The following is a 14563-nucleotide window of genomic DNA, read 5'->3' as shown; positions in this document are numbered from 1 at the left end:
ATTGCTTATTAGCCATATACTTATTAGCTTGAATACACGTGTGTATATATACTTTCACACAATGATGTGGGAATCCTTATTTTAATTATAGGAGAGCATGATGGAGATAGGCCTTATGAGTTACACCTAATAATGAGGTGGTGGAACCGCCTAGGTGTGAAGTGGAAGGGGATACCACCAGCAGTCAGTCACCGATGTTTCTTGTCAGTTGGATCAACTTCAAAACCTTCTCTGATATGCGTAGAAGTCATCTGTTGAAGTCATCGTACCCTTCTTGCTTAAATTAAAAAAAAAAAAAAAAATTGCCTAAATCAGGAAGAGAGGTTCTAGAGTGGTCACCAGCTTTGCCTCAGCATTATTTAAAGCAAACAAACAAAATAATATTAAAACAGTAACCGTTGAGCTTTATTTTCAAGCCAGTTCATCTTGACTCCGGTTGCCTTTTTAGATAAGGATTAGTGAATGTATTTAATTAAAAAAAAAAAAAAAGTGGAATTTCATTTGGGGGGGGGGGGGGGGACAAACTTGTATCTGGCAGTAAAGACCAAATATTGACTGATTTCTGGGAAGTGATTCCCCCCTCATCCTTAGGGTGGAAATGATGCCTCATATTTAAACACTCCCTTTTTACAAAAGGAATACAGGAAAATACTGTAGATACAGTTTTCTTCTTTTTTTGTGTCTGTGTATTTTGTTTATTTCATGTGTACAGGGCAAAGAAGCTTAGAATTGGGATTAAAATATGTTAGATATTTTGGTATGGTGCATCATTAGTGCTCTGTGCGTTCTCAGAGGGTTTGATTTAAAGTTAGGGAGGTCAAAATTCATGACCTGAATTTAACAGTAATAAACACCACAGCTACTTGAAATGTTTTTTTTTTTTTTTCCCTTGGTACTTCTGAGTTTCACCAATTGTGTGAACTTCCATTATGTGTTGTGTTTAGTTTTGTTTTGTTTTTGTGGTGATTAGAGGGTGATGCATCTTTTAATTCTATACAAAAGTAAGATTTTCAGAATGAATTGTCTGAAGAACTATTCAGGTTTTTTATTCAATAGTCCAAGTTACAAAATGCACAAAAATTTGTAAAATAAGTTGAAATTTCCATTATAGACAAAAGGCTTTTGGGTTAATATTTTATTAGTTGGTTAATACCTTGCTGATATGAGTTTAGCTTTTGAGATTGTATTTCAAAATCATAGGTGGTATGGTTATGATTACTACAACAAAAACAAATATTTCAAATGCTTTCAAAGAAAAGTCATGACCCTAAGATGTATAGAAAGAGGCAGAAGGAAATCTATGCTTGTGATTTTTTCTGAGAAGGCTAGGGAAGTTTTCCAGTGTGACTGGGTTTTGTTGTTGCTACGTTTTTTGTTGTTGTTTGTTTTTTTCCCTCTACCTTATCCAAAGGTTTGGAAGGTCACAGAGTTCATTGGGAGGATAGGAACAAAGTAACCTGTTATAACTAATAGAGAAGTGACTGGAATTAATGTGGCATTTTCTTAGCCCTTCAGTGCAACATTCTACTTTCCTATCTAAGAAAACTTCTAAGGTGCTTGCTTAGTTTCATGATCCTATGAAGCACGAACAAGTGTTTCCTATGTGTGTTTGGTAAAAATCAAATTAAATACCAATAAAATTTTAAGTAACAAATAGGAACCTGAAGACACTTTGAGGCTTTGGGAAATACATCGGTGAAAAAAAATATTATCAGACTCAATCTAGAAGAGAGAGGCAAATTTAGTAGCTGGAATGTTAAAACATACACGAAACATATACTTCCCTGAAAGCTGAAGCTTTATATACAGAGCTAGGAGGAGTGCTTGGCCGGGTGCCAGAACTCATTCCAATTCCCAAAGCAGGAACTTCCCCAGTTTGTTTTTTTGTTCTGTTTTTCCGTTAATTCTTTTCCAATCAGTGTCAGTGGAATTACTGTAATCATTTGTAGTTAATATTTCTGTCCTTTTTTTTTTTTTTTTTTTTTTCCTGCTTCCTGGGAGTCTCGATAGGTTCTCTGGAACTTTGCTGAGCAAGGCTTGAAAGCCCTGGATGCTCGGTTTCCTTAGTAATGATTAATTCAATTTAGATATTTTGTGTTTTGTTCTGACAGCTTTTTAAAAACATATCTGCAGCCTTTGTATTTGAAAATAGGGGTATTTTATTTGCACAGTGAAGTGGAACCTCATTCAATTGTTTATGGGTATTACCACAATTCAAGAGACTTTGGGTATTTTAGTGATACTAAATATAATTTTATGGAGTGTAACTTAGTCTTTGCTGGTCTTTCACATGAAGCTTTAATCCAGCTGTTATGGATAAAAGAAGATACAAAATCACAAATCAATACTACAGGCTTAAAAGTTAAAATACTAGTTTTAGTTCATGTTTAAAAGTTGTTTGGGTTTAGTGGGTGTTTGCTCTTATTGAATCTTGCTGATTCTTGTCTGAAGTTCCTTCTGCCAGAATTACTTAGAGTGATCCGGGGGCAGGAGGGAGGGAGAAAAAGAAACCATAATTAGCCTTAGGATGGAATTTGTCTTTCTGGTTTGTATTTTTGAAAACTTGAGGATGGAGAGAGACTGTATAAATTTTCAGGTATTAGAATTCTTAAAACAATATCAGTGGGGTTAGAAAGCAAGCATTGTCCGCAGAGCAATCAGTGATGATTAATAGAAAACGTCAGGTTATCTATTGCTGGGTTTCCAATGTTGAACTGGCACACAGTCACCAAAGGTAGTGTTTTCACTCCTTGTAACCAGTTGCTGTAGTTGCCACAGAGACGGCTACACTGAAAATGGGAGAGGGAGGCAGCCACCGGTAGGAAGGAGGAAGCTCTGAGATTGCAAATATCACAACAGCAGATCTCTTATGTTAAGGGAAAACATTTTACACACTTAGCTAAAAAATGAAGAAATACAGGACTGAGTGTTACTGCTCACAACCTAGTTCGGATGGCTTTGACCATTAAAAGTACTGCTGTTGGCAGGGTAGATAGCAAGCCTCTCTATGTGAGGTCAGGGGTAGAATAGAGCAGCTGATAAACAAAACTTCCTTACCAAAGCTGTTGTATATTAACTTTAATTTTAAATTAAATTATTTGAGTCTGTCTTACCCTTTCAAAACAAAAGTTTCCTCTCCTTGTACTTCTGTTGCTTTTGTAAATGCCTTGTATTTTTAATGCCATAATTCTCAACTAGAGTATGGTTTCATGCTTGGAACTGCAGATGGTGTTTGAAAGCTTCAGTTGAAAAGCAAACTGTCTCTTTTAAGATAAGCATGGGATTGTAAGATATCTCCATATCATGTTTGTAGTGCATGTCAGTGTTTTACAGTAGGAGACAAGTGGGGCTGGGGGAGGGAAGTAGTGTTGGCTTTCTCAGTTGCCTGTGACACAAATATCATAGTTGTGAAAAACATTCTTATATCCGTGTAGTCTTGGAATGTGTTCCTCCAAGGAAAAAAAAAATCAACAGGGAGTATGCCTAGTGGTGCCAAAACATCAAAAGGCTGCAGTGGTCAGGTGGTGGTGCTTGAGAAAACGGCTGGGCTGGGATGCTGGCGCAGGCATCGGTATCGTTAGGTTTGTGAACTCGAAACCTAAGGCTTCTGTTACAGGACCAGTTACATATTGAGAAGTACCAAATGTCGTGGGAGCACAACAATGTTTTAAGAAATTTTGAAAAATCTAAAATGTTTTTTCTGACTGTTAATCTTCTTTTATAATGTTAAAGAGAAACCATTTAGAGAAATACATAAATCTTATTTATAGATGAACTGTGTTTTTTTCAGTATTCTTCGTTTTAATCAACTGAGAAGTTGAGGGGTGAAAACGGTGTGCTGTGAGCCATGCTGAGCTGTTCTTTAGGCTTGAGAACATCGATTCTTGCTACGCTGAATTACAGCTTGAAAACTTGTTTAACTTAGTTGTGTTGATTGTTTAAGTATTTAGAAGGAAATTGTTTAATGCAATGTCATCCATTTCAGAAGACTTCTTGGGAATTTTGTCTTAACAAATTCTTTTTCCCTAAGGAATGTGGGCAGCAAGGACAGTTCTCATCTCTCTTGCTTGCTTTCTGTAGCCACTGTAGTTGTGACTTTTCATTTTCTGACGTGTCTGAAGTCAGTTATAGAGGAAGCAATAATGCTGGTAGTGCCTTTCAAGTGTGTGATCCTACGTTCCCTTCTTTGTGGGCTGTCTGGAACAGTAGTCTTAGCTTCTTTGGCAGTCTCAGCAGATGTGTATATATATATATTAAAAAAGAGGGAGATAAAGTAGTTCATTGTAATGAGGCTTGCCTATTATTTCTGAAGATAAAGCACTACGGGTTAAATTGATACACCTGTGTTTACTGTGCGTTTTAAATCTGGTTTATTTTCTCTTAGCACAATACTAGATTTACAGTAGACACTTGCTGTTAAAAAATAAAAACACTACAGAACATTATTCTTTCATGATGTTCTTATAGTTGGCGAAAATTCTAGGGTGGATGGGTACTTTGGCAGTAATTTTTGTCACTGATGTATTTTGTGTCATTCTGGGAGGTGATTTAAATTCTTCTGTAAGTTCTGCCTCTTCCTGGGGGAGTTGACAGTGTAGTACAGCAGTTAGTCCTGTCTTATGCAAGTCAGATCCTGGATTGCAAAACTATGAACTCTTCAAACAGCTCTCTTATCTGACTTAAATAATTTTTTTTAACTCTTCAATAATTTCTTTAAAATTACATCTCTTTACTGGAGGGAGGAAGAGGGAGAGGTGAAGCATGCAGCAAGCTCCCTAAGGACATCGAAGGATTTCAAAGTTTGTTTGAAAAACTTACTTTCAAAGTTTCAGAAGTTAGTTCTAGCTCAGGTAGCCGAAAGCAACGTGTTCAAGACTGATGTGTACGTGTGCTTAATTTCATGTGTGTGTTCAAGTTCACCGCAGCTGAATTTATCTTTGAGTCTGAGTGAGACTTTCCCACGATGGTAGCTCTGTTGAGGACAAGAGCTTCAAAATCAGTACCTGGTCTGAGCTGCTTCTAGGGTTTTATGGCAGTAGATGTATGCCGTCTTATTTCTCCCACATGATTGTATCATCTGTCAAAATGTGAAGTGTTTCAGATAGTAAAAGCCTTCTTGGGAGTATCTGACTAAACAAAGTTGATCAACAAACTGTACTATAGGTTTTTCAGGGGCTGATGGCAGATGTAATGTCTCGAGTCATAGAGATCATCTGCTCTGTAGATGTGTGCAACGTGAAGAGCCTCTGACCTCTGCATCCTGAGAAACGAAAAGGTGATTCACATTGTATTGCTACTACCGATGCCTGGTGTCTAAATGAAATATGTAGAGCCAGGGTTCAGTTTTATTTGGAGGGTAGGGAGAGAACAGTAGGTTCCTACAACTTGTTAGGTCGTTTCTGCACTGTGAACTTCTGCTTGTTTTTATTTTGAAAGCTGGAAAATATCTTCTGCAAACATCTCTCCTAAAGTTTTTTCTAGCACATTGCTATCATAATTATCTAAGAATAGAATGCTTCGTTATGTGAATGGGCAGATGTACTTAAAGCTGTAATTAAAGATGTTTGCTTAGTCTTGCCACATCTGATGGGCATGAAGCCAGTGCACCTTTCTTCATGTGGAGTTATGATTCTCAGATCTCTCCAAATAGGTATACATTTGATTGCTTTTTTGACTCACTTCGGTAGGGTTTGCTATTTTCAAGACAGAGATGACAGTAATCTTATTTTTTTTTGATTAAATTATATAATTAACTGTGATGTTATATAATTAACTTGTATATGAAGTTTAATATAGTCATACCAATGCCTGTTTTGCCTGTGAAAGATTTTTAAGAGTAAGTCAGTGAAAGATTTTCTAACTTTCCTTCAAGTTAAGCCAGAATTCATCAAGAATGCTCAAGGACAAAGTTTTGAAGACTCTGTTTTGAAGACCGGTGTTTGCTCTGCCTGTACTTTGTGATGATTGAAAGCTCTGTAGCTCCATGTAGTGTAACCTTGAGTAGACCTATTGCACCTTACCTTCTACGTAGCCAAGAAAAATCAACCGGTGATAGATGGCGTTTGGCGAGCTCAGGGTAGACTCACATGCATGTTTGTTTGAAGAATACTGTTCAAGCTTCCAAAGCATTCTTAAAAATCATTTTACTCATAACTTTACACTTTATGTATTTGACTACTTCTTGTCTGTCATTTAGCTGAGAAACTGCTTTATTCCTAATACTAAAAGGGAAAAAGCTACAAGATACCAATATGTAAATGTTCAGAATTTTTATTTAAATGCTTCGTGGTAGTGTTCTATAAATCAGATGCCTATCTTGACTTTATTTTTGCCTATTTTGTTATTAAATTTAATTGGACAATCTTTGATAGATCTACTACTATGCATTGTAGAGTTTTCCTACAGGTAGTAGTATATTGCCTGGAGAACAAACAGATTTTTGTTCATTCATATTATCCTTTCTGTAACTCTGTCTTACATCCAGCTCTGGGAAATCATTTCTCTCTCTGACTTGCCCAACTGAATGAACAACCCTCCTAACAGTGCAGGTGGTTGGTATATTAAAACACCTGGTGTTAATTTTGCAAGGGCTGCCATCGGCCACAAATTCCTGCAATATCAAGCAAAGACAAAAACTTCTACAACTAAAAGGTTTTGTACTTCTGCACTGTGATTTCAAGATGCTGTAGGCACAGCATTGAAGATCTGTTTCAAAGGAGCTTTTATTTGAATGTAAATTTTGAGCTGTTAATGTCATGTTTTGCGAGACTTGGGTTGTTTTAACAGGGAACTTTGTCATTATTTAAAAAAATAGCATTTGAGGTTGTTGTGTTTGTTAGATTCTAGGAAAGTGCTATATGAAGAATATTTATGTGTTAAACAGAGTTTGGAGAAAATGATGTTTATTTAATCACGATATTTTGCTTAACTTTTTTATCATCCCCTGTTGCAACTTTTCTGTGTGGATGTTTTCATCATATGCATAGTGTAAAAATCATAAGCGTTCAGTTGTTTAACGTTTCTTTTTCTTCCCTTTATTTGCCAAAAGATTCATATTAGTAGATCAATAATACAAGTTTTATTGACAAGTATAGAGAGTATTCACGTGCTTTTATGTTAAAAGTTTGAAGATGTATTGTCTTTGAAACAAATTACTAATTCTGTGTGAAGATGATATTAAGCATGCAACAAGTGATATGAAAACTTCAGTAGGGTTTTAAAGCTTTCTGTCTTGTTTTCAGTAGGAAATTTACTCTAAAATGTACATTAAGTTTTATTCTCAGCCTTAATCTGGAATTGTTCTTGAGAAAATTAATGATCATGAAAAAATTGACGTCCTTTAGGATCAGTTAGTATTAGTTAAAGTACCTTAACATATCTGTTAGAAATACAGTGTAAAGCAGACGTATTTGATTGTAATATATTATTGAGAGATAACTGTGCTGAAAGTGATGTAATTGAAAGAAACTAATAATGTGATCATAGCTGTTGGTACAGTATACATTCATATATATATATATATATATGCCTGATGTTTAATTTCCATAGACAAATATGTTTTATCTTTTGCTGGAAAAAATACAATATCAGTTTTTCCATATTTTAGATTAAATAAGATTATGAATCAGGTGGCCATTCAGCGGAAGAAGCAGTTTGTTGAACGAGTGCACAGTTACTGGTTGCTTAAAAGGCTGTCTAGGAATGGTGTTCCTCTGTTGAGAAGGCTGCAGTCCAGTTTACAGTCACAAAGAAACACACAACAGGTAGGTGACATGATTTTTTACTTAGAAAAAGAAATCGGAAAGTCTTATTTTAAAGAGTAAAAAATTAATCAGGAAACATAGCACCAAGTAAAAACTTTCTCTTAATTCAGCACTGAGTAAACGCTTTACCTTACTTTTAATGTCCAGTTTCAAATTCAAGTCACATTACTTATTTAACTCCTTTTACTTGTGAGACCAAAAAAAAATAATAATTGTGCAGAATAATCATTTATTTGCTTAAGTGTTTCACAAAAACCATCCTAATACCATTGTTTATTGATTAGGTTTGTGGTTGTTTAGAAATCATTCATCAATGTGCTATGAGTTAGTCCATCCATTAACAGATGCAAAACAGATTTCTTCTTTGACACACATAACTAAAAAAAAACAAACAAAAAAAAACCAAAACAAAAAAAAACCAGGAACTTTTACAGAGTAAAAGGTTAGAGTATGAGTTCTGTGTTCTTGTTTGGTAATAACAAAACAAAGAACAAGATACGGATGAAGTTCAAAGGCCTGATGATGCAACTTTTAGTTTCACTTCTGACAAAACTCAGTGGAGTTATAGGCAAGCATAAATTCGTGCTTATATTTTGTTCTAGTTAAATTCAACCTATCTTTAAACAACTTTATTTTTTTAAAGTTGTATGCATTTACCAGTTGAAATTTGTAAAAAGCAAAGCAAAACAGTCAATCCAGATTTGTATCACAGTCATAAAGCAGTACTATTCTGCTTCTCATTTTTGTAATATGAACGACTTTAGCAACATTAGAGGTTTTGTCTGGTTTCAAGACACTGAGTAACTTTGAAAATAACTAAAACCTTTTTTTCTGAATTCCGTACCTGGATCCATGTAATAGTCCTTGAAGCGCTGTGAAACATGATGTGAAAATTCTTTCTGCATTCCAGTTACTTTTTAAAATGAACTGATAATATAGTTGGCTGAGTTCTCTCCATTCTCCAGATGTTTGATTTCCAGTGGAATTGTTACTGTAAAGTAACCCCTAGATCTTCAGAATGTGATTTATAACTTTAAAACACTTTGTATATGACTATCATTTATTTGAATTAGTGAGATTTTTCCCCTTTTGTAGCTTAACTATTAATTTCATTTGTATTACACTGCTGTTTGTTGATCAATCATGAATTGGTATAGTCACAAAAATAACATTCAACATTCCTTCCTAACTTTCTGATCTGTCCTTTTTGTGTGCATTTATTTTCTTATTTTTATTTTTTCTACATAAAACTACTAATCACCAATTAAGAGAATATCCGAGTTTGGAAGGGACCTCTGGAGGCCACCCCCTGCTCAAGCAGGGCCACACGGAGCACGCTGCCTAGGACCACATCTCTGTGGCTTCTAAAGATTTCCAAGGAGGGAGACCCCACAGCCTCCCTGGGCAGCCTGTGCCAGTGCCCCATCACCCACACAGCACTCCATCCTGATGTTCGGGTGGAGCCTCCTGTGTGCCAGTGTGTGCTCATTGCCACTTGTCCTGGCACCACTGAAAAGAGCTCCACTCTTTTTACACCATCCCTTCAGATACATATATATATTGATAAGGTCCCCCCAGCATTTTTTTCTCCAGGCTGAAAAGTCCCAGCTCGCTCAGCCTTTCCTCATAGAAAAGATGCCCTAATTCCTTTTAGGTGGAATTAAACAAGTGGCCAATTTACATTCAAAGTTATCTTTTGTGTGTTTCTATACTGTTCCCTTTTTTTAATACTATTTATTCTTTTGATTAATCCTTTAATTCTGTAATAGAAGCTTTTATTCAACAAAGTAATGTCTGACAGTTAGCTAATAATAGCTCAAATTAATTATTCAGATAGTGGACATCAAAGCAACAGCAACAATATATTAAGTGAACTTGAGTCCTTAAAATAAATAAAAATAAGCACAGAAGTCCAGGACTCGTGTGAAAGTACAGACTTACACTGTTGTCTGAAAAAATTGCATTTACTAGTTAGTAGTTGGGAAGTACTTCTGCTATTGAGATGGCATGTTCTGTTGCATCAGGACTGCAACATTTGTAAAGATTTAAGTAATAACTACCACAACAAAAGGATTATGATCAAACATTAGATAATACAAACATAGACCTTGGATTGGAGCTGTTTAAAATGCCTTTGCATGTTTACACTCCTGTATAAACACTATTCCTTTCATTTCTTTTCTAATTACAGAATTATGCTATTTTAAATTAAGTAAATAATGAAAATATTTTCTAAGTAATTGGAAACTATTGCTTTAGTAAAAACTGGAGCACTTGCTCAACTTTATTTTTAAAAATAACAATTGAATTGGACTTCATCTTTTGAAAAGAAAATGCAACTTTCAAGCAAAGCTGAGTATTAAATTGTCCTGTTTGGTGAAAAATATGTAGGTAATGCTGTTCAGTGAGTAGCAAGTGTCCTGTGTGTGACACTGTCTTCTCTGTAACATCATCTAAAGGTACTTATAATACCTTTTACAGTAGTCATAACTACAAAGAATTAGATGCGTTAGTCATCTTCATTACTCAAGTGTAGGCCAAACCATAATGAAGCCTTTAATTAACAGCCATAGCTGTATTAAAAAACATATTAAAATCAACTATGGCTGTTTATTAAACTCCTCAGAAATTTCAGATGCAGATTACTTGTGCCAGTCAGGTGGGGCAAGTGAGTGTGACTTTGTTAATTTCGATCTGGATGAGAAAGTTGTTTTTACCTTATTTTAGGTTTGAGGTCAAAATGTCAAGAACTCTGGTTTTCAGTCAGTCACAGGAACATAAGCGCCAGTGTAGTACAGATTCAAAAGAGATGGTTGGGTTTTTTTGTTTTGGTTTGGTTGTTTTTAATTGTTTAAATCGAAAAGAAATGCGAAGATCAGGATCCTGAATTAAAACCCTGAAACCGGTTTCAAGATGTCAAGTGGAAGGTGTTTGTGATCCCTACGCAATGTTTGTTTACTAGAACAGGTTTGGCAGAAGAAGTGTTCCATGGTTTAAAAATTACTTCTTAATGACTGTGTTAGAGCTCAGTTAGGTTATGCTTTTGAAGGTGATGATATATCAACAAATGGTTCTAAACAAAGCAGATCTTAATGTAGCACTTCACCAGCTGAAGGAACAAGGAACCCTCTGAAAGAATGGTTCGTACTGTCACTTCTTTCTCCACCTACATAATCAGGAAAGATATTGGAAATAATAAACTTACAGCCCCATTATTCCAGGTTTTTCAGCACTTAGAGAATTTTTGAATGAGAATAAGGCATGAAATTATTGCAGCAACAGCTACTACACTTTAGTGAGGTTGTTTGAAAACTGCTATTCGGAGCAAAAATAAAAAAGGAGAAAGTGCTGCTGGTTAAGGTTATACCTGCAGTGAAGATTTCAGTAAGAACACTAATTGCAGTCACAAAATGGTTTTGGCTGACATATGAATAACAGCAGGTAATCCTTATAAAGCTAATTGTATTGATCAAGATCCAATGTTACCACAGTAATTCTATTCCTGTTTGGCTCTTGCTAAATTACAGTCCCTGTAAGGAGTGAGGCTGTTCCCGTATATTCACATCCAGCATAAGGAGTGATTTGCTGGTACAGTGACAGTGTGCCTACTGGTATACAGCCACTGGTACAGTGTGCTTTATGGTCAGAGGTAGAGCTGAAGATGAGTTCTCAGTTGGTGTATGTTCTGTGTGTAGACTTAGAAGTGTTATCCCTCAATGTTAATAAAAAACAGTTTTAGCTTTCCTGGATAATGCATCTCTTGGTGTTTGGTAAGAGCTAAGTTCATTGTAAAACGTCAGTTTTGTTCTAAATTTGTCTTGTGTTGTCAGCAAGAAGTTTTTTCTGGCTTTGTTATGGAAAGAAAGGTTTGGAGGAAGAACTCTTTATCAGGAAGTTAATAGAAAATGTGATTGTCAGCAAGGTTTTGAGAAATTAAAATTTTAAAAGGGACTCATTTTATCCAAGTTTTCACTAGATAGATACAGGAAGCCAGTGCATCAACAGTGCTTTTCAACTTGCCTGGATCTTTTAATTTAATTAAGGTATATGTTATGTAATAAAGTATAAAAGGAGTTGGTACCAGCTAGTATAACTGCCAACATCACTTTGCACAGAAGTGATGCAAAACTGGAAGTATGCCATTAATCCCCAGGCCCAGGTGACTTTCAAGGAGGGACCGTAGTGTATGTATGCCCAACAAAAAAGCAGACGAGGTGCTGTTGATGCTTTGGGTCACATCTGCACATTTAAACCTACCTGGTTATCTTAGATAATGAAATATTATGTTTATCTGATAGATATATCTGTAGCAGGTGAAACAAGTGATTCAGTTTAAAAAAAAATCTTAAAAATACATATTTTTAAGTGCAACTGCACCTTCAGATTTAGCCTAATGAACTACACCAGACCTGTTCCAACAAAGTAACTTTTCCTCTTGCTGTATTTAGGTTTCCTGACCCACCTTAAAACTAGTATGGTTTTGGTGTCTTAGCTTTCAGCAGAATCAGTTCCCCAGTCTGATGAAGTATGCAATTACATTGGGCAAAAGAACAAACTATTGAATGAGTGCAAGCAAAAGGATAAGACTTACACTTTTGGCAAGAGCCAGAGCTAAATTTTGACTCTTAAAAACAGTAAAACCATGAAAAAAAAAGTATAAATATGTCAGTTAAAAGGTTGTTTTTCCACACGTAGGATCTGGACTTGGAGATGAAGGGGTGTACAGGAACAGCAATTAGTGTCAGTGCAGATTTTCTATTTCAGTGAGTCTCTGGAAATTTTAAGGAATTAAAAAGTGTGTACTAATATTTGTGCTCCTATCAAAGTTTACTCAGAAATATTCTGACCTTCAACAGTTATTAGGTGTCTAACTCAAGACATAGCTACTTTAAAGAAATAAAAACCAAAGTAACTGTCAGTGGTAATAGACCTTAGGAAGGGGAAGTAGAAAGTTCTAGTTACAGTTTTTCAGTCTTTTTTGTGTTATTTTGAAAAGGGGAACAAATTACTGTTACCAGATTGCTTTACCAGGATACAGAGCTAATTGACAGTAAAGGATTTTCAACTTTAGTGAAGAAGTTTTATTTGAATAAAACTAACTTCATAGTTGCCATAGGTATTAATCTTTACTTTTCCAAGGCATATAAAGCACTAAAATATTCTGTAGATTACTCAGTACTCACAGATCTATTAGATATTTTTAAACAGCCAATTTTTTGCGATTTTAGTACCTTTTGGCTGAAAAATTGCACAAGCTTTATTTAAAGGACTTATAATTACCTTCTATTAGGGATGTTTTTGCTATGAGTGTCACAGTTTGTAATGTGTGGTTACTGTTCACCTGCTTAGCCTGTTTTCCGTAATCCTCTTTTAGTTTTTTGTAATTTCTGGAATTTATTCATGATTTGCTTATTTGTTTCAGTAAAAAAAAACAAACAAAAAAAAAAACAAACAAAAAAAAAAAACACCTTACCAGATGTATATTGCGTTATGCTAGTTCCAGGCCAGCATACAAAGCTGTGGATCTTTTCCTGAGATTCTTTATTAAAGTATTCTCTTAAAATGTAATAATCCTCCAAAGCATGTTTCTTTTGTGCACTTGGTACTAGTAGCAGGACTTCTACTCTTTACCATAGTTTCGGGTGAATTATGGATCTCTTTTGAATCTGTAGGTAGTATTCCAATATCTTTCTTTTTCTTATGGAAAATAGTAAAAACAAAGAGGAAAGGCTGTATTCTGTGCGTACAGATCCAACTAAGTACTACAGGTATTTAAACGCTTCTTCCTAAAAGTGCATTGTCGTCCAGGTTGTATTACTCTATTGCCTATTTGCAGTACCATTTGAAGTTAGTATTTTATTTGACAATCTGCTTTTCATTTCCTGTCCTCAGAAGTCAGAATGATCTTGATGCTCTTACAAGCGTTTCCTGATTCTACTGGGGGTGGGGGAGGTGGACTGTGTTGAGCACAGTAAGAATTCATTTCTACCAGGCTTGTGTGATGTTTCTGAAGAAGCTGGTGATCATTAGAGTAGAATAGAATACAATAGTAGTTGGAAGGGATCTACAAGGGTTATCAAGTGACTGACCACTTCAGGGCTAGTTTTCCTGGTTTGGATTTTGCTGTGAAAATACCATTTTTTTGCTGGGTTGCTATTTGCTGTATTGCTTTTTCTGATGTAAATAACCTTAATTATAGGCCTGCTTTTCAGTTTTACAATTTTTGCTTTCAGCTAGATAGTTGAAAAAATGAAGAATTATAGTATGAAGATTATGAGTATGTTTTTTAAAAAAAAAGTTTCTTCTTTCCAGTGAATACATTTATATAATTGCAGAAAACTAGCTTATAGAAAGAGATTAGTGTTTTCACTTCCTGAAAATCTATTGATTCTTTTCTTAGAGAGAAGATGATGAAGAAATGCAAGCCTTAAAAGAAAAATTGAAGTACTGGCAAAGGCTGCGCCATGATCTTGAAAGGGCACGTTTGTTGATTGAACTTATACGTAAGCGTGAAAAGTTAAAAAGAGAGCAGGTAAATGTTTCTTTTAATTTCACCTTTTAATTTGGTGAAACTCTTCTGAAGGAAAGATAATTTAAGTATTCTCACACAATTTTTGCAGTACAAAGTATATGCTGTTCGTGCATGCACTCTCCCATAAGCTGTTTAAAATATGTAAAGTTACTTAACAAGCCATTCTGTTACACTTGCAAAGTTAATTGGTTTCTGAAGAAACATATACAATTTGATTATCACATTTTTCCAATAAGTACCTTTATTGAGCAACACTTTGTTTGTCATA

General features: G+C 35.2%; 1 protein-coding gene across 5 annotated transcripts in view; it reads left to right on the top strand.

The window, feature by feature from the left end:
* The window catches only part of BRD1 (bromodomain containing 1), a 60136-nt gene that overhangs the window by 11113 nt on the left and 34460 nt on the right, over positions 1 to 14563 (top strand). For all 5 annotated transcript variants that reach the window (XM_083831398.1, XM_083831399.1, XM_083831401.1 and 2 more), the window contains 2 exons: positions 7607 to 7763; positions 14164 to 14295. In XM_083831398.1, the coding sequence (XP_083687524.1) occupies positions 7607 to 7763; positions 14164 to 14295 (289 nt within the window). The remainder of the gene's footprint in view (positions 1 to 7606; positions 7764 to 14163; positions 14296 to 14563) is intronic.

Source organism: Anser anser (assembly GCF_964211835.1).
Source record: "Anser anser genome assembly, chromosome: 1".
Classification (NCBI taxonomy): domain Eukaryota; kingdom Metazoa; phylum Chordata; class Aves; order Anseriformes; family Anatidae; genus Anser; species Anser anser.
Note: the sequence above shows the minus strand (reverse complement) of the source record. Positions and strands in the feature narration are given on the sequence as shown.